This window comes from Haliaeetus leucocephalus, unplaced genomic scaffold (assembly GCF_000737465.1).
Source record: "Haliaeetus leucocephalus isolate CR32 unplaced genomic scaffold, Haliaeetus_leucocephalus-4.0 Scaffold339, whole genome shotgun sequence".
In the NCBI taxonomy this organism is placed as follows: domain Eukaryota; kingdom Metazoa; phylum Chordata; class Aves; order Accipitriformes; family Accipitridae; genus Haliaeetus; species Haliaeetus leucocephalus.
Window position 1 is genome coordinate 981,323 of NW_010972775.1, and position 23,322 is coordinate 1,004,644.

At 54.5% G+C, this 23,322-nt stretch overlaps 2 protein-coding genes across 5 annotated transcripts; one reads left to right on the forward strand and one right to left on the reverse strand.

Moving 5' to 3' along the window:
• Window positions 1-363: 363 nt before the first annotated feature.
• Window positions 364-7,281, forward strand: SENP8 (SUMO/sentrin specific peptidase family member 8). Its single transcript, XM_010571564.1, has 2 exons — window positions 364-734; window positions 5,018-7,281. The coding sequence occupies exon 2, from the start codon at window positions 5,061-5,063 to the stop codon at window positions 5,697-5,699; it is 639 nt and encodes a 212-aa protein (XP_010569866.1). The 5' UTR covers window positions 364-734; window positions 5,018-5,060; the 3' UTR covers window positions 5,700-7,281.
• A 3,083-nt stretch (window positions 7,282-10,364) lies between these two features.
• GRAMD2 (GRAM domain containing 2) lies at window positions 10,365-22,805 on the reverse strand. 4 transcript variants are annotated; one of them, XM_010571566.1, is made up of 12 exons: window positions 22,485-22,805; window positions 19,789-19,902; window positions 18,968-19,025; window positions 17,404-17,476; window positions 17,219-17,322; window positions 16,324-16,422; window positions 15,314-15,385; window positions 14,230-14,376; window positions 12,793-12,949; window positions 12,350-12,449; window positions 12,133-12,240; window positions 10,365-10,522 (listed from the first exon to the last, which is right to left on the reverse strand). In XM_010571566.1, exons 2-12 carry the CDS (start codon window positions 19,890-19,892, stop codon window positions 10,519-10,521), a joined length of 1,026 nt encoding a protein of 341 aa, XP_010569868.1. In that variant the 5' UTR covers window positions 19,893-19,902; window positions 22,485-22,805; the 3' UTR covers window positions 10,365-10,518. The 4 variants fall into 4 exon arrangements, with proteins under 4 accessions (XP_010569868.1, XP_010569867.1, XP_010569870.1 ...); XM_010571565.1 differs by lacking the exon at window positions 22,485-22,805 and having other exon boundaries at window positions 19,789-22,356; XM_010571567.1 differs by lacking the exons at window positions 10,365-10,522; window positions 22,485-22,805 and having other exon boundaries at window positions 12,127-12,240; window positions 14,314-14,376; window positions 19,789-22,356.
• Window positions 22,806-23,322: the final 517 nt, after the last annotated feature.

Consider the following 23,322-nt stretch of genomic DNA (forward strand, 5'->3'; position numbering starts at 1 on the left):
CCCGGCCCGGCGTTGCCACGGCAACCGCGGTGTCGCGTAGGGCCCCGGCCGTGGTTTCCCGGGCCCGGTGGGCCGCTGGGGGGGGGTCCGTACCGGCCTCCACCGGGTCCGGAGGCTTCTAACGGGAGTTTTGAGGACGGGGGGGGAAAATGGTTAAAATCGTTAAAGTTGGAGCCGCGGAGCCGGCACCGGGGGATCGAGCTGGGGCTGCCCGGGCACCAGCTCGGCCTGGGTGGGCTCGTAGGGAGCGGTGCGACCGGCTGCCCCCAGTCCCGGCCTTCACCCCGACCCCGGTCCCGGTGCCGGCCCGGGCAAACCCTCCCCTCTCCTCTCTACTGAATTCTCATTTATTTCCATAGAAGCAGCAGCGGGACGAGCGAGCTCTTCCCGGGGGGCTGCTCCCATCCTCGGATCCCAAAGCCGGGGGTCCATCACGTCGCTCCTCCGGCCGGGTGCCGTGGGTCACGTCTCCGCAGAGCAACAACAACCCGAATCCGTTCCTCCGACTGTAATTCCTTCCTGTGACCGGATTCCCGCGACCTTTAGATCTTTTGGGCAAATGATATTCCCTCCCAGCGCTTCCCGCTGCTCTCTTGAACAAACTCTTTCCCAAAGCAGGTGAATGCCATCCGTCGACGTCTGGTTTAACGCCGTTTTGACGAACCAAGCTGACGGGTTTCCCGTCGTTACTTCTAGGGGAGCCTCAGTGGCATCTCTCCTTCTCAGGCGTTCAGGTCGCTGGTGGTTTTTCCCTGTTAAACTTCATGCTTTGGCCAGCCCCGTCCTGGGGAGCAAAACAGTATTTTATTTAGTAGTGTTTGGTGTAGTTCCTCCGGCTTCTAGTTTAGTGTCCTGTGAGGTGTTGTGAAACAAAGCAAGGTTCTGGAGTTCGGTTGCGTAGAGCGGCTGCATATGTCTGGTTCGGGGAGTTTGTCAGGAACAGAAAGGTTTGGGCATTGTGCGTACAGAGATTATGAATGTTTTCATTCAGGGCCTATTGAACCCACAAAGGCTCTGTTCTCGTATCATCCAGGAATTATAATCAATAGCCTACAAAGAGATTGTTTATCTTTAACAAAAGAGTATACGAGTACACTCCTTTTCTGGCTTAATTTAATTTTCCTTGAGTTTCTTCTCTGGCTGTTAGGAGACAGGTAAGTACAGGCCAGCTCATGGTGATAAATAGAAATCGATGTTCCTTGTCAGATCTTACTACCATTAACAACAACCGCTATTAAGAGCACTGACACAGTGTCTAAAAACTATACATCCAGTAAAAGGGAATGGTCTGGGGGTTAAATCGTGGGGCCTTTTACTCTTGATCGTTCCAAAGTCCTCAGCCAAGCTGCTGAAAATCTCTATCCCTCTTGCTCTTCCCCGGTAAAGTCTGAATAATTTGCCTTTCAGGTGGCTTTTTGTATTTACCCCCATATTCTTTAGTTTTGGTAGGAGTTTAGTGACGTGGCACCTTAAAATATTCACTCTGGATGTTCTTAGCACCTTTAATTTGTTGAAATAGACTTTAGGAATCTGATTCATCCTTAATTTAAGCTCTCTTTCCTCCATCGCTGCCTATTTACACTCAATTACTAGGGAGTTTCATTCCCTGGCTCTCAAGTGCTGCCTTCAGAGCGCAAGGCAACAATTACATGTAGAAGGTAGTCGTCTTTAATGTTGTGAAAATAATAGGTTTGGGGTTTTTTGTCAAGTATTACAAAACACAGGCTTTGCCTTGCATCCTGGACACGAAGGAGTCCCATCAGTTTCTGAATCAAACTTGCACTAACAATGGCAGCTTATTTGTTAAATTGTTATAACTTACAGATGAAAGAAACTTGACTTCTTGCCATATTGATGCAAGACGGCACCGTTCTCAAATCTATAAACGAAATGGGTGGTTTCATCTTGGCTGGCTTGATGACATTTTTATTGAAGTGCTCTTTTTTCTCTCCCCGGTGTCCTCATCTTAGTGCTCGAAACGGGGCAGATGAATATCCCTCCGAGAAGCCGAGGATTACAGAGAGTTTACACAAATTCCAACTACTAATATGCAAATAAAATGAATGAGCAAGACTCTTGTTGGCAATCTACGACAAATGTTCCAGGCCTGCGTCAGTATTTATTCCTATCTTTATGAAAACTTCTGAACAGAGTGTGCCTGAGCCTTCAGGAAGCAAATCCTGGCTGTGTCTGAGCAGAGCTGCTTGCGATCTGCAATTGCATTTCAACATCCCTTAACGTCAAAGGTGCTCAGATCCACACCCCAGCTTCTCTGCGGATTCATCTTTAGCTTTAATGGGGAGGTTCTCCCAAACGAAACCATCTCTCTGATGGCTTTTCACAGCTCCACTACGCTTTTTCGGTCCTCGCCACTTACCTTAAGTGGCTCTGAAAGGCATCCGAGCCTACAAAGGGTTTTCCTTTAAGCTGTGCGCTGCACACAGTGAGTCATCCTTGCAGAACTCACAAGGAGTTTCACAAATACCAGATGGCAATAATATTAAAAGTAGTAGCTAGTGGCAATTAAGCATTTGCTATAACCGTTCTCCCTTCCTGACTGTAGGAAGCTGCCAAATGTCTTTTTTTTTTTTTTTTTTTTCCCCTTGACTGAAAAAAACCCCAAATGATGTTTCTGCGGAGTGGAAAATTAACAGAATACAGGACGCATGCTTCCTTCCCTAGCCCGTAATCCCATTTGGACTTGAGTGGAAAGCTATTTGCTGTATTTTGTGCATCTGTAGGAGAAGATGAAGCAGAAAAACACCCAGTAAAGGAAAATTTGGGGCATTGTATGGGCACATGCAAAAAGTGTTGCAGCAGTGACCCTGTTAAAACTGCAAACTGGTCACTTCTAGGCTCACAGGATGTCCGGCTCTTTAAACAAGACTATATTCAGGCATGCTACGGAGTTGCTGGGACTTAGTTTGGATTTTTTGTTTTGTTCTTATACTGCAGGCTGTTGCAAAGGATTTGCTCCACAAACTTGGAAATAGTTTGAGTTCATTAACATAGGAAGCGTGTCCAAATACCATTGTGTTTGGCTCAGTATAAATAACAGTGACTGCTCCCCTTCCTTTTCAGTGACTCTTGCTGCTTGGCATCTCTTGGATCTATCAGCGATACATAAATAGTTATTAGCTTTTTCAAGCCCCAGGTACACAACCTCGGCCCTTCCTTCCGACGTATTACACATACAGCATGCTTCATCCATTCTGTTACTTACAAGTCACATGCGATGTGACCTTGCCAAGATTTTTTAGAGATAAATCTCTCTTAATTTATGCATGCCTGACAAGGAAGGACTTTTTCATGATTCACATTGCAATAAGAAGCACAAATCTACTTCTTCCTAACATGTAAACAACGCGATTATTTTTTTTATTATTCCCCCCTATCATAATGGAGAATTTGTGTCTTATTTATAGTGAATCATATTAAAATGATCTTATCAGTATTAGTTTTCACACAGTGCTTTAAGAAATCCTAAGATGTTTTCATGCTGCGTTTGGCACAGATGAGGAAAGGGTAAGGCCAGACCAGCTCCAAGTCACCACTGTCCCCAGCTGTGGCATTTCTAGCCCTGTCCTGGCAAGGAGAGAAGTGTCGGGGACTGATGGTGCATTGCAGCAGCGGAGGAGCCCGGGCCGGAGGATGTGAGAGCAAGGGGAAAACCGGGGCAGATATAGGGGGTTTAAATCAACAGTTTCTCTTCGGAAGATCTCCTCCCAAACTCTAGTCTGGTGCCAGCGAGTATTTCTTGTTGTTTACTGAGTAGCACCTCCTAGTGTGCTGTGCAACCTCTTTCTTAAAACACACTTTAATCCCCCTGGGACGCGAAGGCAGCAAATGCAGCAGCTTCTGAAAAGGAATTATACGACCAGTAGAAAGATCAGAATTAGTGGATACGTGGATAACCTGATAAACGGAAAGGAGTCAGTAGAAGTCTTGCCTGGAAGACCTGTTGAAGTCCTCAAACACATGGGTGGGGAGAACAAGGTGCTACAGTCTACTTGAATTTCCCAGCGCCTTTTTAAGAATAAGCAGCCTCTATTTGTGGAAAGCAGGCACAGATTAAGAGGGAAGAATGTAGCCTGGACAAATAACAGAGTAAAAGATTGGAAGAGTAGGTCAGCATGACCAGGCACTTCTGTTCACAGGTGGACATCACCAGCGGAATCCTGCAGGGATCTTCACCCCTCAGCGTACCCACAAGTGCTTTCTCCTTTTGTGAGCAACATTTTGGCCAGTTAAAACCTGAGCTATAAAACAATAAGTATTTTGCGGACCATCCAGCTTCGGTGGTACTTGAGTTATTGAAATTTCTACTGGCTAGGTAGACAGTTGTCCTAAAGATTCCCATCGTAGGGAACTGGTTTGTTTGTGATCTTGTTTTTCTTTGTTTCTCCTTACTCATCACCGCCTTGCCTCCTGTGCTAGTGGGCGAGCAGGTTTTCCTGGAACGGGTCATCTGTCTGGCACGGAGCTGTGGCACGATCTGCTAGGTGAAAGGGATCATATGCCTGTCAGACAGCCCCGAAAAGGCTTTTATTTAAGGAACACCAGTGATGCAAAGCATTACAGTGATTGTCACTGTGCAGGTGAAACACTGAAACGCCAAAACACCAACCGACTTCTCCTAGATCACGTATGGTTTCTGTGCAAAGCACAGAACTGAAGGCGTGCCTGCAGTTCCCGAGCAGGAACTGCCTGGAAATCACTTTGCTTTGAGGTTAAGATCATAACGATGAAACATTTATCTAATTGGAGCCATGCACTGCTCCTAGAGCAGCAGAAGAGCCCGGCTCAACCCGTCACAGGCTGCAGATGAGGAGCTGCGTGTCCTCCGTCTGCTCATCTGGCAGATGGTTCAAACGCTGGTCCTTCAAATAATAGCCTTCAGGGAACCCTGGGCTTCTGCTCACTGCTTGCTGAGAAGGAACTCGAGGTGTTTGTTGTGCTGTATCTTGTCCCAGGTGTGATCTAATTCCTTAATTCATTTTCCCTTCCTATGTTTCAGCTTTTGAAGTTTGCTGGAGTGCTGCAGCCCCGACCCATGCAGGATGGACCCTGTTGTTCTCAGCTACATGGACAGTTTGCTGAGGCAGTCGGATGTTGCCTTGCTGGAGCCCCCAAACTGGCTTAACGATCACATCATCGGGTTTGCCTTCGAGTACTTCACCAACCACCAGTTCCAAGAATTTAGCGATCAGGTTTGTTTTATCAGCCCCGAAGTGGCTCAGTTCATTAAATGTGCCCTTAGTCAGGAAGAAATAGCCATATTCCTTCAACCACTGGACCTTCTCCACAAAGAGCTGGTGTTCTTGCCTATCAATGATAACTCCAACCAGGTCGCTGGGGGCACCCACTGGAGCTTACTGGTTTATTTCAGGGACAAAAAGTGCTTCGCCCATTACGATTCCCACAGTAAATGCAACTCTCTCCATGCCAAGCAAGTGGCGGGGAAGCTGGAGGCTTTCTTGGGCAAAAGAGGGGGCAAAGCAACCTTCATGGAGGAGAAGGCGCCTGCCCAGCAGAACAGCTATGACTGTGGGATGTACGTGATCTGCAACGCAGAGGCTCTGTGTCAGGGATACTTTAGGGGCCGGCCGGAGCCTTTGCTGCAGCTCCTCACCCCCTCCTACATCACGCAGAAGAGATCGGAGTGGAAAGCTCTCATCACGAAACTGGCACAGAAGTGATCGAACTGCAGCTCCGGCCCCCCCAAAAACTGCCTTCCCCGTCTGTGAGGCAGCACCCCCAGTGCCTGAGGGAGATGCCCATGCGCAGGATTGTCCCAAAGAAGAAGAATGTAACCCCTCCAGCATGGCTACACCCCCCCCAAACACCCTGTTCCCTCCTGGAAAAGCCTTAGTCCCCTCTGGACATTACTGGCCTTTGAACTTCTAACCAGAAAAGTCACTTTGCTTTCAAAGAAATCCTCCTCTCCATGGTGAATTTTCACACTGATTTGTGTGGCAAAATGGGTTGCTAAAGAGACTTCACCTTTGCTCAGCAGGCAACACGCCCTCATTAGGTGGCTTTAATTGGCTATAGGCATTGCCCTTCCAAGCCAGGTTTAGCAAATGCCCTTTAAAACCAAGCCTCCAAATGCTTTCTCATGGCTATTTCGAATTTGTGCCTCCAGCTAGTGGTATTTCAGCAGTCTAGGATTTAGCAGCAAGGATTTTTCACCCCTGAAAACCTGACACTGAGATGTCGATGTCAAAAGACAAGACTCCAAAAGAAATGCTACGATTAAAGAACGGGGTAAAAAGAAAATCTGTTTTCTTCAGATAGGTGCTCCTAGGCTGTACAGCGGTAGCTTTTTTTTCTTTTTTTCTGTCCCCCACCCCTGCTTGCTCTTATTACAAATTAAAACCTGACTCTGAACTGCTGGAAGATTAATAGGAAGCTGAGAAACCCAATCCTAGGAAAGGAAACTTAATTGAGATGAAAAGCGACACTCACTCTTTGAAGTATTTTTTTTTTCATTACGATTTTAGGTCGTCTCCATTCGGGGAGGGTTCGTCAGTGCTCCCCAACCCTTGTTAGCGTTTGCTGCACTCAGAGCGTCCAAGGCTGTCGCTGCTTCCTCTAGAACAAAACCAGTTCTGTTACTTGAGATAAAAAAAAAACCACCAGGGAGAACAAAAGGACAGAGTTTGAGGTATAAAAGCCAAAGATAACTGCAGTCTCCTTGAAGCCCAAGAAGTCCTTAATACACTTCTGATCGAAACACCTTTCCTCCTGTGCTGGATGATGGCTGGGATCTCAGAGCACATCTTCTCGTTAAAAGACAGGCTCAGCACTGGGGAAAATAAAAATTAAAATGAGATGTCGTTGCAGGGTAAGGAATAATCTCTAATCATATGAGAAGCAAAGAGCAGGTTGCTCAGGTGGTGTCTAGCAGAGCAACCACACTCCGGCACACCAACTGAATCAGGGAAATCCAGGTTAAATACAAGCCTCGAAAAAGAAAAGGAGGAAGGATTATTTTTAACCCGGAGCTCTTCACCCATCATATTGCCAGCCCAGCCCCACTGGTGTGCGTAGTAGCACAGCACCAAGGTGATGAACTGTAGGAAGGGCTTAAACTTCCCTTGTTGCTAAGAAAAAGGGTAAGTAGCCACAGCCCAGGCTCTTTCAAAACACCCAAGCAAACACGTACAAGCAGCAGCGGGGCAAAACGAGGGTTGGGGTCGTTCCCCTCCTTCCTATGCTGCCTGGACGGGGGAGCAGCCGGCGGGCCAGGGCATCTCTTCAGCACCAGCCCTCCCTGGAAAACCCCTTCCCCTGCTCAGCTGGAGCTGAAAACCCAAGAGATGGTTGAAACGGGATTGAGCCGCTCGCTGAAGGGGATTCACTTTGGACTCCACGGGGCTTTGCCGGAGCAACGTCACTGCCACTCCCGGGTCCAGAATAAAATTCAAAACCAAAGTGTGCGCTTGTCAGCATCATCCCATCTATTGTATAGGTACCCGCTAACAAGCAGCGGCTCCTGCTGCCCCACGGTTTCTTGTTGTGCAATGGTATCGTGGCCACAATGGCTGCGATTCGCGGGCAGAGCCTCAGGTCTTGCAGCGGCTTCTCGGCCACTCTGTGCCCCGCAGTGGGTGAACCCAAACGGAAATTGGCCTTAGAGATCCAGCGAGCCTGGGGACAACTCCGCCACGCCTTCCGCAATAGCGAGGCAGCCACACAAACTGATTTAATCTCCTAGTCCTATTTTTAGGGGTTGATTTGGGCTGGGGAGGAGCGCAGGTAGAGAGGAGGTAGGAAGGCAGGGTGGTGGGTGTGAGTGGGGGAGCATTGGGGGGGACTTGAGGGCAGGGGCTGTGCTCATTCGGCGGGCGCCCCGCGTTCCTCATCCCCAAGGGACAGGGCAGGGCTGCTGGAGCCAGCAAGGTGAGCACCCAGGACGTTTCCTGCACCCAAGGCTTTTACGTGGCATTTCTTTACACAAAGAAAAGCAAATAAGCTCAAGCAGGGTGTCGGCGGGAGAGCTAACACACGCTGACCAGGCAGGCAAACACTGGCCGGAAAACAAAACCGGAGCCCTGCAACCAGCTCCTAGCAGCAGGGAACCCCCCCCAAACCACAGTGGGGGTCTCACCCCTGGGCTCCTCCAAACCTCTTCCAGTTCAGCCGACTGCACCCATGAGTGGTCCCACTGCCGGCTTTAACCAAAGAGCCCTGAGAGGAGCCGAGGTGGCCGTCGCCACTGTCACATGCCTGGTCCGGGCTCGGCACGAGGACAAGGGAGGGACCCCACGCACCTGGTTTGTATTGGGTGCTGCGGAGCACCCAAAAACACACCAGGCTGGGCACGCAAGACCAAAAAAGCCCCAATCCTAAACCTAATTTTTGGGACCATAAGCCCCACTGTGAGGTTGAACCCATTGAGCACCAACTTGTTTTTTGAAAAAACAACCCCAAACCCGTTTTGGCGGCTGCACTGGCACAGTGAGCTGGGCAAGTCCCCAGCAGGGATGGGGTGGCAGCGGGATGGTGCCTTTCATCCACCGGGTCACCCACAAAGTCAAAGGCTCCAACAGCCCCATAACACCAGAGCTTTGAAGCAGCCTCAATAGTTTGGCCAATAACGTGGCCAAACCACAGACCACCCCCTCAGCACCCCAGGGTGACACCACCCCCGTCCCCATTTAGCCAATGCCACCTCCACTGTGGCTTTCAAGTTGGGCCATTTTCATGCATTTCACCCATTTTCATGTGTTTCGCTCCATGGGCCAGGCTGGCGGGGGGAGGATTTGGGTTGCGGATGCTCAGAGAGGAGGAGGAAGAGGAAAGCTCACCCTGTCCACCCCAGCAGGACGGGGCTGCAGGTCAGCACCCTCCCCAGGCATCCACTGTCCCCAGGGTGGCCCTGCCACCAGCTTGAGTGTCACATCCCGCAGTGTCTGCTGCCATCTAGTGAAAAAAACCTCCCTGTCCCCTATGCCCGGAGCATGCCTGGCCCTGGGGTGTCCCCCAAAAGCCACCCTAGTCCCACCCGCCCCAGCCAGGGCTGCACCCCAGCCTGGTATTCCCCCCCCCCGCCGCCTGGCACGGCCAGGGTGACACACAGGGTGACACGCAGGATTCCCTGGTGTGGAGAAACAATGCTGAGCACCCACCGGCGCGCTGGCCCATGCGGCACCCCTCCAGCCTTGCCCTGCAGGGTGGGATATTGGGGGCTAAACAGCCCCACCTCCACCAGCGCTGGCCCAAAGGGAGGACAAGGCGATGCCACCCATCCCCAAGCCCACACGAGGACAGGGCTGTCCCCACATAATCCACGTCCTGAGGATGCAGCCAGCGAAGGGGCACCAGGACAGCACAGATTCTGGGGTACCCCGTTTCAGGGCTCGCAGCCCGGCACCACCGCAAGGATGCTGGCAGCAGACAGCGATGTGCTAGAAAATCCTGGTTTTATTTTCATTTAAAAGCCGTTCCAAGCCTGGAGCGAGCAGCAAGCTCTTCCCCAGGGTGTGGGGATTTGGCCCCATCAGCACTTGTAGTTCCAAAAAAATAGGAAAGAAAAAGAAAAGGAATCGCACAGGTATCACCTGCCGCCCCAGCGTGCTCCCAGGGGAGGCTGCGGGACAAATCCTGTCGCACTCAGCTCCACGCGGCAATGAGGTTAACACGAACCAGGGCACACACACGCTGCGATCTGGGACGTTCACTCGTGCCAGCCACAGGCTCCTTTTGGGACATCTTAAAGAGGTGAGCGGGGCTAACGAAGCCTTGGTCCAGCACCATTGCCAGGCGCAGGACACCTGGTATAGGGGACCCTAAAGTGCTTTGCAGGGGACACACACACACATACACGCACCCAGAGATGGCCCAGTACTCCAGGAAAAAAGGGCTGGGGGCCAGTACAGAGCCCAGCAGAGCTGGGGGGACCCTAGATTGTACCCCCACCCTCGGGTGCTGGGATAGATGATGCCCCACAGGGCTGGTGGCCCCTTTCTCCCCATCCCTGCAGACTCCCAGGGTTGGGGCCATTCCTCCACCCGTGGCCCCGGGGATACCGAGAGGGGGACAAACAGGCAGGTTCAGCCCAGAGCCGCTGCTCGGGCTTCACCCAGAGCAGCAGCAGCAATTCATCCACATTTTTGGGGGTTCCTGGTGAGCCTAAGGTCATCTTTTAACAAGAAAACCCCAAGTCTGGAATAAAAACCGGCACCCGTTTTAGCAGCAAGTCCTAAGGGGAGGTCCAACCCCTCAGCAGTCCCAAGCCATCGTCCGGTGCTACCGAGCTCTCGTCCGGTGCTACAGTCCAGCAGCGTCCCGGGGAGAAAATGGGTTTCCAGTGGGACGGGGAGTTGGCACCAGTGGCCATGAGCTGGCCGAGTGGTCCCGCTGGGAAGAGAGAAGATACTTGGTCCCATTTCACCGGCCAAGGGAAAGCCGGACCACGTGCAACAGCCATGGCTGGGAGGATACAGCACTGGGATCCGTACACAGGGTACCACCATCTCAGCGTCCGTCCTCAGCCAGCGCTGGGGGTAACGGTCACCTGCAAGCAGAGAGCAGGGTAAGACGGGGCGAGTGGCTGCAGAGGCACAGTACCCCAGCCCAGTGCCCAGGCCCCACAGGCACGAGGAGGGAGAACCCCCGCTGTCCCCAACCCAAGGGAACCCACTCCTGTTGTATTGGGTTTGCATGGCAAGGTTTTGGCAGCAGAGGGGCTACAGGGATGGCTTGTGTGAGAAGCTGCTAGAAACTTCCCCGGTGTCCAACAGAGCCAATGCCAGCCGGCTCTAAGATGGACCCACCGCTGGCCAAGGCTGAGCCCATCAGCAACAGTGGTAGTGCCTCTGGGATAACATATTTAATAAGGGGGGAAAAACTGCTGCGCAACAGCAGCTGGAGAGACAAGTGAGAATATGTAAGAGAAACAACCCTGCAGACCCCCAGGTCAGTGAAGGAGGAGGAGAAGGAGGAGGAGGAGGTGCTCCAGGTGCTGGAGCAGAGATTCCCCTGCAGCCCGTGGTGAAGACCATGGTGAGGCAGGCTGTCCCCCTGCAGCCCAGGGAGGTCCGCAGTGGAGCAGATATCCACCCGCAGCCCGGGAACGACCCCACGCCGGAGCAGGGGGATGCCTGAAGGAGGCTGTGACCCCGTGGGAAGTCTGTGCTGGAGCAGGCTCCTGGCAGGACCTGTGGCCCCGTGGAGAGAGGAGCCCACGGAGCAGATTTTCCGGCAGGACTTGTGACCCTGCGGGGGACCCATGCTGGAGCAGTGTGCTCCTGAAGGACTGCAGCACGTGGAAAGGACCCACGCTGGAGAAGTTCATCGAGAACTGTCTGCCATGGGAGGGACCCCACGCTGGAGCAGGGGATGAGTGTGATGAGTCCTGCCCCTGAGGAGGAAGTAGCAGCAGAGACAACGTGTGATGAACTGACCCCAACCCCCATTCCCTGTCCCCCTGTGCCACTGGGGGGCTTGGTAGAGAATCTGGGAGTGAAGTTGTGCCCGGGAAGAAGGGAGGGGTGGGGGTAAGGTGTTTTGAGATTTGGTTTTATTTCTCATTACCTTACTCTGGTTTGATTGGCAATAAATTGAGTTAATTTTCCCCAAGGCGAGTCTGTTTTGCCCGTCACGGTAATTGGTTGAGTGATCTCTCCCTGTCCTTAGCTCAACCCACAAGCCTTTTGTTTTATTTTCTCTCCCCTGTCCAGTTGAGGAGGGGAAGCAATAGAGCGGCTGCATGGTGCTTAGTTGCCAGCTGGGGCTAAACCACAACACCTGTCCATCCCTTGCCGATGCCTGTGGTCCCGTTAGCCACAGGGCACAGCCCAGCTCCACCAAGATGCCCTGGTGCTTCCTACAACCAAGGAACCAGCCCCAAACCTGCAAGGAAACCTTTTCCCAAGGGCTGAAAGTCTCAGGGACAGCAGAGCTTTCCCTGGTCGCTCAAACCAGCAGTTGATGGGATCATCTACTGCATGGGGATGGCACTTTGAGGTCTGCCATCAGCCATCCCAACAGCAGGCACCGGATAAGGGACAAAGCACCCCTGGGACACATCGTGGAGCGGAGCTGTTGCTCCTTGGACCACATCCCTCAGGTTGTCCGCTCGCGGTGTGACCAACCTGCCCCAAAGTGTCCCCGACGGTCCCTCACCTCCTGGGCCCGCGGGAGAGGTAGTCCCGGTTCAGAGAGCAGAGCTGCTGCTCCAGACGGAAGATGCGAAACGCCAGGTACGAGGAGGACACAACCAGGAGGCAGATGCTGGGAGCAGAGGAAAAAGTGCAAGCGCTCAGCGGCTGGTGGTTGAGATGGAGGTTCCCAGCGTACCCCCTATACTTCCCCACGCCACGGCCGCCCTCAGCACACTTACAGCACAATGAAGATCTTCAGGAGCTGGTAGTCAGAGGGTCTCAGCTCCGCCACACAGCTCTGCTCCACCTCCAGCTCCTCCTCAGTGTTTATTGCACTTTCTGAAATACAAGTCCAGAGTCAGCAGCACGGCAACACTGGGCAGATGCTCGTGCTCCTCCGGCAACTGGGAGCCTTCAAGCATCACATACTCCTCCCTCGTGGGCTAACACTGCCTGCACAGGCATTACAGGTGCACGCCGAGGGCTCAGACCCCACAGCCAGGAGACCCCATCCCCAGGACCCCATCACCGACTCCCAGCCTCAACCCTGTTCGTCTGCAAGGCAGAAATCCCCTCCACGAGCGCAGAGGATGGATGAACATGTATTTATGGAGGTTTACACCCAGCACCATGTGCAAGGCAGGGCACAAACCCGCGTCCCTGGGTCAGATGCAGCCCTCACCCGAAACCAGAGGCTCCTCGGAGGTGAAGGAGCTCTCCTTGGCGCTCAGGCTGCTGACAGAGGTCCGGTGGATGCACTGGTAGTCGGCATCTGGCAGCGACAGTGACAGCGAGGCGGGTGACACCTTCCTCCACTTGCCCTCGGGGACAATCACCTCCTGCGGGAACAGCCCTGGGTGAGCCAAGCCACCGGCAGCACTTTCTCCCGTGAAACTGGCAGCGCCGAGGACACAGTGGGGCCAGATTCAGCCTGGAACCTTACAGCATCTCCGTCGAGCACCAGCACATCCAAAAGGGAAGCTGGTCCTCCACAATGGGCCCGTGGGGACATAGGCTCCTGCTGCCATAGGAAGGACCTGACCACGCACCCCACACCTGCCCCAAATACCAATTCCTACCTCCTTCACCCCTTTGTTTGAAGCTCAGCACGGTCACCCATCATCCTCCAAGACCCACTTGCCCACCCTGTGGCTCAGCATACTGGTCCCAGCGCACCCCGGAAAGGCACCGAATTGAGCAGGGCAGCAGCCGGCACAGAGAGGGGTTCCCCCGCCGGAGAGTCCGCGGGGCTGGAGCTGCTGAAAGGCTACAGCCCTCAGAAGGACTGGGAGACACCACCAGCCTGCATCGCTCCCGATTCAGCCCTTGAAAAGTGCCTTCAACCCTTGGGATGCCACCAGACCACGGGGGACATCCCATTTGTCACCTCCTGGTCCAGTGTGTGAGGCCACTGGCCCACAAGGGCCACCCCAATTGTCACCTCCTGCACCCAGCCTGATGCACAAGGCCACCAGCCCATGGAGGACACCCTGCTCAGTGTCCCCGTACAGCCCAGCACAGCTGCAGCACCAATGCCTTCATGACGGAGCAGAGACAGGGATGGGCCATCCACATTTCATGGAGAGGACACATCCTGCCGGCCAGGGACGCAGCCATTGCGGGCAGAGCTGAGCCCTGCCATGCTCCAAAGGCAGCAGGATGCGGCCCCTCGTGCTCCCTCAGTCAAGCCACAGTTTGGCAGGCTTTTCCCTCTCCAGTCTCCCGGCTATGAGCCGTCCCACTCATGCCACAGGTTTTTGGACAATTCAATCACATTTCCAGCCTGTTATCTGTGTTCGCGGCTGCAAAGAGTATCAGCTGGCAGGAGCAGTATGGCAGCATTTTCCGCATCGCTCTGAAGATTTTCTGTCTATAAACAGACCCCCAAGACCAACCAGCCGAGTCATCAGTTTGCGCTCAGCCACAGGCTGTCCGAATCGTCCTCTTGACCCATCCGTTTCTGACAAGTTGGGGTATGAGGATCCCAGAGGACGAGCTACGAAGGCAACGGCCGCATCCTCGCACAACCTTTGTCAGCAGCGAGGGGAGAAAACTGACTCTGTGCCCTGCAAGTGGCTGCCAGCCGAATCTCAGCATGCCGGGAAGGCGTTAAACCCACCAAGGGGGCCAGGCGGATGCTCTCCTGCCCACAGCGCGAGTTCATGGCCGTCCTTCCCTCTCCCAGAGCCGCCCTGACCCTCACCAGCGACACGGCATCAGGCTCCTCTGTCAGCTCCTTCAAACTCAAGCTCTTCTTACTCGAAACCTGGAGGGGAGAAAAAATCAGGCGTTATGGTGCTGCCTCTGCCTGCTTCAACCTGAGCCAGAAAATTGAATTTTGACTTTTCTAGTGAGTCTAGGAAGAGCAGCTGTTTAAAACTTGCAAGCACGGGGATTCTGGAGACAAAGAAGAGCATCCAGAGAGAATGGGGCACTGCATCGCTGCTTCCCATCACCAAAAACCCTATGGGGCTGTGGCTGAGCTGAGGGCTTCTGCACTGGCCTCGGCTCCTGGCAGAGGGGATAAACCATCGGGGGAAAAAAACCAGGAATATCTAGGCAGAGCCCAGCACATTTCAAAGAATAAATTCCCCAGTTTGGCAATGGGTCTGAGTCACCCAAATCGCTGCCCCAGCACAGCCGGCAGACACCCTTCTGGATGGGGAAGGGCTCCGGCACCACTTCCCATGTGCTTCAAAGGCAGGGAGAAGAAGAGGTCCCCACAATCCTCCTCTCCAGCTCGAGGGCTGATGGAGGTCTTCACCCCTCAGACTTTTTAATTCAAATTTTTTTTTGACTTTGCACCATTTTTCCTCCCCTTAAAACTTCAGATCTGGGGAAAAGGCGGTGATGTGCAGAGTGGCAGAACTAGTATTACTACCAGATTATAAATAATTCACATACACGCCCTGGGAAAGAACAGAAACTCCGGGCTCTGCCTCCGTCATCCATGACCCAGAAAAGGCCAGCGGCAGCTCACAGGGACAGGATGCGCCCGGGGCATAGCTCCTGCCCCTCTTCCTGTCCCTTGCTGTGGAGCGAGGACGCTGGGAAGAGGCAGCAGGGCACCAGGGAGGACTTTGGGAGCAGTCTGAAGCCTTGGAGGCGGTGGTGAAGAGCTCTGCTCCCCAAAATGCAGCCCAAGGGGAGAGCACAGAGCCCTGCAGCCATCAAAATGCTGTCAGATGCGGGGTAGAGGGTACCTGCAGGTGCGTGCAGACTCTCCTCAGGACATCGTAGACGCTGTCGCGGGAGATGAGGGACACAAAGATGTACTGCAAGAGAAAAAGAGAAGCTGCTGGGAGAGATTTCCCCCCGTCCCGAGTCTGGTTCTTCACAGGCAGGGAACAGGCAGAGACATCCTGCCCTTGAATCTCCCCTCCTTCAGGAGCCACATCCCCCCCACAGGCATCTCCCTGCAGAGTTTACTTGCTGTTATTTTTGCAGCCTGCTAAAACCTGGACCAGATTTTTTTGGGGCCAGTTTCACTCAGCTGCTGTTCCCATGGGGCCTCCCGTGCTTAGCCCAGAGGGATGTGGCAGCAAATGGGGCCAGGAGCAACAGAAAACATCCCCACGGATCGGCACAAGAGGACACGGGGCAACGCTTGCCTTGCCCGATGCAGAGTCCACGCAATGTGCAGAGCAGATCGCTTTGAATGCCCAAATCCTGCCTTGTGCCACCCCCTGCTAAAATCCTGCAGGAATAACCCCCTCCCTGTCAGGGGATCTGCAATGCACGCTGCTGCCAGCAGCAGTCGGCCAGACGAGGACTCGGATGCACCGAGCAGGACTACGTCAGCTCGTTGCAGCCGACAACACCCAACGTGATTTAAAAGCTGGAAATTCAGCCCCTTAACGAAGTTTTCTGCCAGCCCAGGTTGAACGCCAGCCCAAACCCTTCCCCTGCTTGCGTTTAAGGAGTTTAAAGGTTTTATTCGAGCCTGGCAGGGATTTGTCAGGCTCGACCGAGTTCTACTCGGGCTTTGCTTCGCTCAAAAACAAAGTGAAATTCAGAAACAAAAGCAAAGCTGTGGTGTTTGCCCTGGCTGGCTGCCAGCACAGAGAGCAGCGCTCACTTCCCAACCGGCCCACACTTTCAGCCAGGGATGGGAATCACTTCATTCCCTGCTCTCAAATCGCAGCCAGCTTGGACCAGGGCATCCCCTGGCTGTGGTGAGGCTGGGTACCAATGCTCCAAGCGTCACCGTTACCTTTCTGCTGGCGTTGGTGGTGATGGCCAAGCCATTGGGCAGCAGCCGAGCCGTCTTGTGCTTTTTTATCAGCTGTACGGAGACCACCGGGATCACGACCTGCAGGGCAAAAAGACATGGGGACGGGCAGGGACGGGCATGGTGTGAGCTCAGTGAGTTTCTTTCGCAAGGCAGAAATATAACACGCATCGTAATTATGCCTCAAGCCGAGTGGCGACGCGGGGATTCAGCATTTCCCAGAGACAGCTGGGTTTTTATTAAAGGTCACAGCATCCCCGCCACGTTAATCTTGGCTGGGAGGTGGTTTCTACTCAATCAGAACAGCGAGGACATGAGGAAAGCATTGTCCAGCAAGTCTCCTTAAAACCCATCATGAAAGCCCCCTCTACAAGCCCACAGAGGGTTAAAACTAAGGCAGGATATAATTTATGGCAGGATAACTTCATTGAAACCCCGTATTTCTATCAGCTATTTGTTTAAAGTGGCTGATATAAATAATTCAGTTCTTCAGCCCAGTTTTAAAGGAAGTCGTCTCTCCCCAAGATCCCCGTCAGCCACAAGACTAACAGGGAAACATCAGACTGTAAATCAAAAAGAAAAGCCAAGAGAGATTCAAATCTCCCCCCCCCGTCCCCCCCAAAACCTTTGATCTTCCTTCAAACACTGTTGCGGCTTGTAGGAGGTTTTGCATCAGGGAATTTTAAACCAAACCAATATTTGGTTTCCCCAGGCAGGTGCCGCAGGTGATCAGAGGGGGAGGCACAACCATGCTCCCCTTCACATCGGAGGCTTTTAATTATGATTTTGGTGGTATTTGGATGTACGAGGGGATAAGCTGCAGCATAGCCTGGGCTACAAGCTCTAAGGGACCAGGGTGAGCTGGTCTCCGTGTTACCTTGATGTCCTTCCCAAAAAGGTTTGCGTAGAAGCAGAGCCAGTTGGGGGAGATGTAAAGCCTTCCCTGGATGAGGATGTCTCTCTGGAGCGCACATGAGCAAACTGCAAGGCAGAGAGAGGGGCATGGCAGACTATGTGCCAGATCCTGCTACCCCCATACCCGTCCCTTGCCATGCCACCCACCTTTCAGCACGCTCTCCTCTGTCGGGATGTCCTTGAACAGCTTGTGGTACTGGGAGTTGTACTTGCTAGCGGCCTGAAAATAAAGCAGAACAAAGTTATCTAGTGACCTTGCTGAAGAGGAGACCCAGAAAAACACCCTCCTGCAAAAAAAATCTCCCTCTCCCCGCACCCGGGACCAATGCAGCAGGGTCCCACCAGGCTGGGTACGGCGGACCCGAAGGGCTAGAGGAGGGTCAGATGATCCAGCACCCAGCAAACGTTGTGCCATCCTCCCAGATAAACATATCCCCTAATATCTAAGGAGGCTCCTGAGCCTCTGCAAGGAGCCCGTTTTGTCCTGGGCTCATCTGCAGGCAATTTATTTTGCCCAGCTGTTTCTCTCCTCCTCCTCGAGCTCTTCCGTTATTCGGGGCACAGTGACAACACTTGCTTTGCACCCATCGCGCCGCGCCATCCAGCTATTTATATTCCCGGTGCCTCTTCAAAGCCTGCCAGCAGCCGCGGCAGGAGGCTCGGCAGGTTCGCCCTTAAATAAATCTGTATGTAAGTTAAAGGCTCCAAAGCAGTTCAGCACTTTGCATTAAATCCACTCAGTTAGTCCTGTAAGGCAGCGCAGGCAGATTTGCACCCCCTGCCCTGGAGGAGGCAGCGCCCCAGGCCTCGGGGTGCTCCCCAGGGATGCGACTGTCCCTGCAGCGGTGACAGCTGTCCCCTGAAATCCAAGGGACAAGATGCTTTGTGAGGACGTGGAGAAGTCCAGCACAGCTCGAAGGGCCCCAGGGCAGCAAGGCTGGTTTGCAGGCAGCACTGCAGGCAGAGCCCTCCTGCCCGTGGTGACAAGGTCACCTTTGTTCCGTGCACCTTGTCACCGGATGAGCTGGGCCGTAAGAGGATCAAGGCTCAGCATCACCTGGGGTCAGCTCAGACACCACCCCTGGGAGAGACGGCGGGATGGTGGGGGTGCCGCTGGGAGCGTTTCAGAGGGACACAAGGGGTTATGGAGGGACATGGTGGGACTGTGGCATCACCTCTGAGCCAACCCCAGGCTGTCTTTGATCCATAGGTCAAGAAACACCCCCTGGCCCCAGCACAAACCCATTGCCATCTAGTAAGCCTCCCAGATGCCTCTGAATAATCAGCAAAATGTTCTTCTCCTCCATCTTTTTCACAGGGAAAGGGAAAATGCCTCCTCCCTCCGCCCCTTCCTCTTCCAAAGCATCTCTTGTTTAGACAGACCGAAAAGCTCTACTTCAGGCATGATTTGAACAAAAAGGTTCAAACGGACAGGAACCGAGCTGCTTGCAGTCAAGATTTCCACTTTCTCCTTTGCTCTGGAAGGAAAATCCCCAAAGTGTTTGCAAGGCAGATCAGAGGCCACAGGAAACCATCATCGACTCCCCTGAAAATGCAGGCGGGAGCCTCTGCCCTACACCAGAAGCCGCTGTGGCTTCTCCTCTGGCTCCCGCAGCCCACGTTTGAGACCCCAGGCAGGCTCCGCCCTGGCAAATGGCCGGGGTCAGGCTACAACGAACCAGCCCATTTGCTCATGAAGCCAAAGACTTACCACTTCGCGGTGGCATTTCTTGATGTCTTCATCCTTCAGGGCTTCATTCAGGTGGAGGCTGGAAGGAAAAATATAATAATAATCATAATCATCATCATCAGGTAAGTGAAGAACCCCAGGTCTCTCACCCGCTCCCTAAAACACATGTGCTGCAAGAAGAGACACAGTAAGATGTAGAGGACTGCAGACAGACCCCAGGCAGCCACATTTCGGATGTCTCTGTGATTTATTGTAGCACTGGGCATTGCTGAGGTTAAATAACAGCTGCAGGAGAAGGCTGATCTCTGTCTGGCATCAGGCTTATAGTGAGCCAGTGGAGGCAGCAGCACCAGGGTGCCGGTACCCAAAACACACCCCAGCACTGGGGGAAGCAGCCCAGAGCTGCCCCCAGCAGTAGCCTGGGACAGGTTAGGAGCTGGTAACGGGCAGCTTCAGCCAGGTCAAGGTTTCCCCAGGGAAAGCACAAATGGGAATTTGGGAACGTGCCCAGGCAGAAGGACGGACTCGTCTTCGGCCACGCACAAGGGCATCCATCCACACCCATCACGCAGGCAGATGAAGGGAGAAACCACAGACAGGGAAGTCCTCCCAACAACCTCAGCAGCGGGAATACCGGTCCCCTTCCCCAAACCCCTCTCCCCTCCCTGCTTTTATAGACCCAGTATTCGAAAGGGAAAATAAAGAGAGGACCCTCTGTGCCCACCCATAGCTGGCGAGCTGCATTTAGGGGCTTGGAGGCAGCAGGGACACTGCAGGAGGTCGCAACAGGAGGCAAAAAAGAGCAAAGACTCGACCGTAGACCCCAGGATGCTGCCCCTTACCTGCCATCGAGGGAATCCAAACTCTTCTCCTTGTGGGATGCCTCCAGTTTCTCACGGCCATGCATGGGCTCAGGGCTCTTCAGGGGAGCTGCTTTTTCATGCATCGGCTTGGCGCTGCAAAGAGAAGCCTGTTAGCCCCCGGGGGAAGGGAAAGAGGGGGGAGATGCGTTTTGGAGCCATAAATCCATTCCCTTCAATCCCAGTGTGCACAGAGACGTCAGTATCTCTGCCGCTCAAGGACAGCAAGAATATTTCTGTGATTTCTCACGTCACAGGAGAAAAAAAGGGCATTTCCTGCCAGGAGCTCCCCAGCACTTGCAACCAAGTGGCCAAGGAGCAGCAGCTCCCTCCCCGCTGCCTCAGGTAACACCCTCCAAAGCAGAGCCTCTCCTCCCCAAGAGATGGAGGTTGGGATGGGAAAAATCGCAGCTCTACGAAACTCCCTGGGGTGATGGAGACTTCAGCCAGTGAGGGCCAGGGTCTGCTCCTCTGGGTCAGCAAAACACCATCTTCCCAGGGCAGAGCCCCTGCCGAGGGCACCACCTCCCTCCTTTAATTGCTCCCCTCTTGTTGAAGCCTGTTATTTACTATCATGAGTTTTATCAGAGGCGCTTATCAGCCACAACAGGTAAAGTAAACACACTCCCAGTGCCACCCGGGGAAGGTTATCAACCGGCGGGCCAGAAAGGTGACGCTTCCGCCCTCAGCAAACCGCAACTGGAGATTGCCATGCCACGGTGCTTCTGGCATGGGGAGCCAAAGCGAATCACTATCCCAGGGGACCAATGCCGGAACAGCGATCCATGGTCTGTGGCAGCACGGCAGAGCCGGCAAACAGCCACTGGACCTACAGAGAGGAAATTATTCAAGGGAAAAGAGCACGGCTCAATGGGCAGGGGGTGATGCCAGAGCAGGTGGGGGACTGGCAGGACAGCAGCAGGCAGGACAGGTGCCAGCAGGCAGGACGAGCGTGGAGCTGGAGCGCATCCCAGTGCCCGCAGGGATGATGCCTGGAGGTGCAGCAGAGCCCAGGCGGAGAAGCCATACCAAACTGCTTCCTACCTACAGAGAGGGGCTCTTTCGCTGCCTGTACTTCCCTAGCTCCCACTCCTAGGGGCTCATCTGAAGGGAAACCCATCTAAATAATCCCCCACAGTCTCAGTGAGAGCCAGGACAGGGGTGCTGCACCCCAACAGCCATGCCCAAACAGTCTGAGAATCAAAGCTGCGTAAGTCCCTGTGTCCCTGCAGCCTTGGGGGCCTGACCAAAACACTGTCCCGATGCAATGGAGCCAGGCTGAATCCCAGCTGGAGGCACAGGGAATGCTCCCTCAAGATGCAGCACAAACGCAGGGCTGCAGAAAAACAGAACGCAAGTCACCAGTGCCATGCAGTTAGGACCAGGCTGGGAACCAGCTCCTGAGTCCCCGCAACCGGCGTTTGCAAAGTAAACGAGCTGCCCATATAGCCCCAAAGCCCAAGCATTGTGGGGATGGGATGAACAGTTGTGGGGAATTTTTAGGAGAAGCTCAGGTCAAAGGATGTGTCTGGAAGGGAATGGAGATTCTACCGACAAGAAGCACCAAAATAACATCCCTTGACAATCACACCAAAAGGCCTCAGACACCCCGCACCTTCAGGACAGGCAGCCCTGCACCACAAACACCCTCTGCCAGGTGATGCCATGCTGCCCTGAAGCCAAAACTCCTATCACGGAGGCACCAAAGCCTTCATCCCCCCTGCCCCCATGCTGGAAAAGGGGCTCTGACCTGCTCTGGAGCCTTCCTCGATGGAGCTCAGCCTGCTCTGGCTTCCCCCACGTCATCCTTTAAATCCCCAAGCAGTTGCGCCACTTAATCCGGGCAAGTAGATTTAGCCCTAACCAGGGCTGACACCAAGAGGCACCGTGCAAGGGACGGGGAGAGGCACCCCTTGCTCGAAGCAAGGGCACCAAGAAACCCCCCCGGGGTCACCAAACACACAGAAATCCCCTAAAACAAGAAGGGCCAGAGACTGAAAAGGACTTGGTCCTGTCCCAGTTTTCTCTCTCTTACGGTCACTGCCAGGGACAACTCCTGGATCAGATGGTCCCTGGACGCAATGCTGGCATCAGGCTGCTCCAGGGAGGGTCTGAGGGCTGTGAGGAGCATCGTCAGCCCCAGTGGAGACATCGCAGTGGCTGTTTCATCACCCGTCTCCAGATCTCGGTCCATCCCTGCTCCCAGATGCAGCAGGGATGGAGATCTGGGGTTCGGGAGCACGGGATAAGATAAGGTTGGGCTCCAGGCACAGCTGACGGGGAGGTCTCCCTGCCAAGAGCTGCTTCCAGCACCAGCGCAGGGAGGAAAACACTTTCTAGCAGCTCAGGCCATCACCCTCCTCAAGGAATTTTTTCAGCAGGAAGCTGCTTCTGCAGGAAAATCACCATCCCAAGTGTCCCAAACTACAAGTGGAGCAAGAACAGTCAGAGCGCAGAGCCCCCGAGAGGAGGCAGAGCAGGCAGGCGCAGGAGTTGCCGGCAAAGGGAAAACGTTGCCGGCAACCTGCTGACGCCCTGCCCACGGTAACGGGGCTGACACCCCCCTCCCTGCCCACGCAGGCTCCCCCTGACCCCCAGCTCTCCTCCTGGGCTGTGGCTTTGCTGGGTGAAGCCCTGTGCTTCTCCCTCCCCCTGGATCGGCATCTCCCTTCCCTTACACAGTGCTGGGATCCGGTCTGGAAACGGTCTGGCACGAGCCCCTCCGACGGCGTTTGATTTTCACTGGATCCCTTCCCCACTGCTGCCGGCGAAAGCGAGGGGGAAGCACGCGGCGGAGGCAGGAGAGAGCGAGCCAGGGATTTCACCTTCCCCCCCCCAAAAAAAACCAACAAAAGCCCGAGGATCAGAGCCGGAGGGAGGCACTTGTGGCTGGGCAGCCTTGGCCAGAGCGAGCCCGGGCGGGATCCGGCGAGCTGCCCTTGTTCCCGGCTTTCAAGGTCATTTCAATCCCGTGTGTTGGCTGCTGGAGCGGAGCCACCGCCGAGGATGCTGGAGGGGAACGGCCGGTCCCCGGCGGCGCTGTCAGGAGAGAGGCGGGAGGTCAAGGAAAGGAGGACGAGACACGGACGGAGCCCTCTGTGCGTGTGTCCCCAGGTCCCCGCACCTCGGGCGGCCTCCCTCGATGCCCCCCCGCCCCCTCCCCGGGGTTCTTCTCCCTTGTCCCCGGGGACCTACACCCGGTGGGCGACAGCCGGGGTGAGAACCGAGGCCTCGGTCCCAGGATCACTCCCCAGCACCCGGGATACCGGTTTTTACCGGGCGCCGCTCCAAGAGCCCCGGGCCACGTTCCCCTCGCGGCCCCGGCGGTGCAACGATGGGCCAGGAGAGCTGGGGGACGCGGCGAGGAGCGACCGGGGCCAGGCCCCAGCCTCCTCCCGGGCTCGGAGCCCCCTCCACACACCTTCCTCCGCCAGGCAGAACCGGCGGCCCCCCTGGCCAGGCAGCGGCGGGACCCCCGGCCGCACTTCGTCCCCTCACTGAGGTGAAATGGGGGGG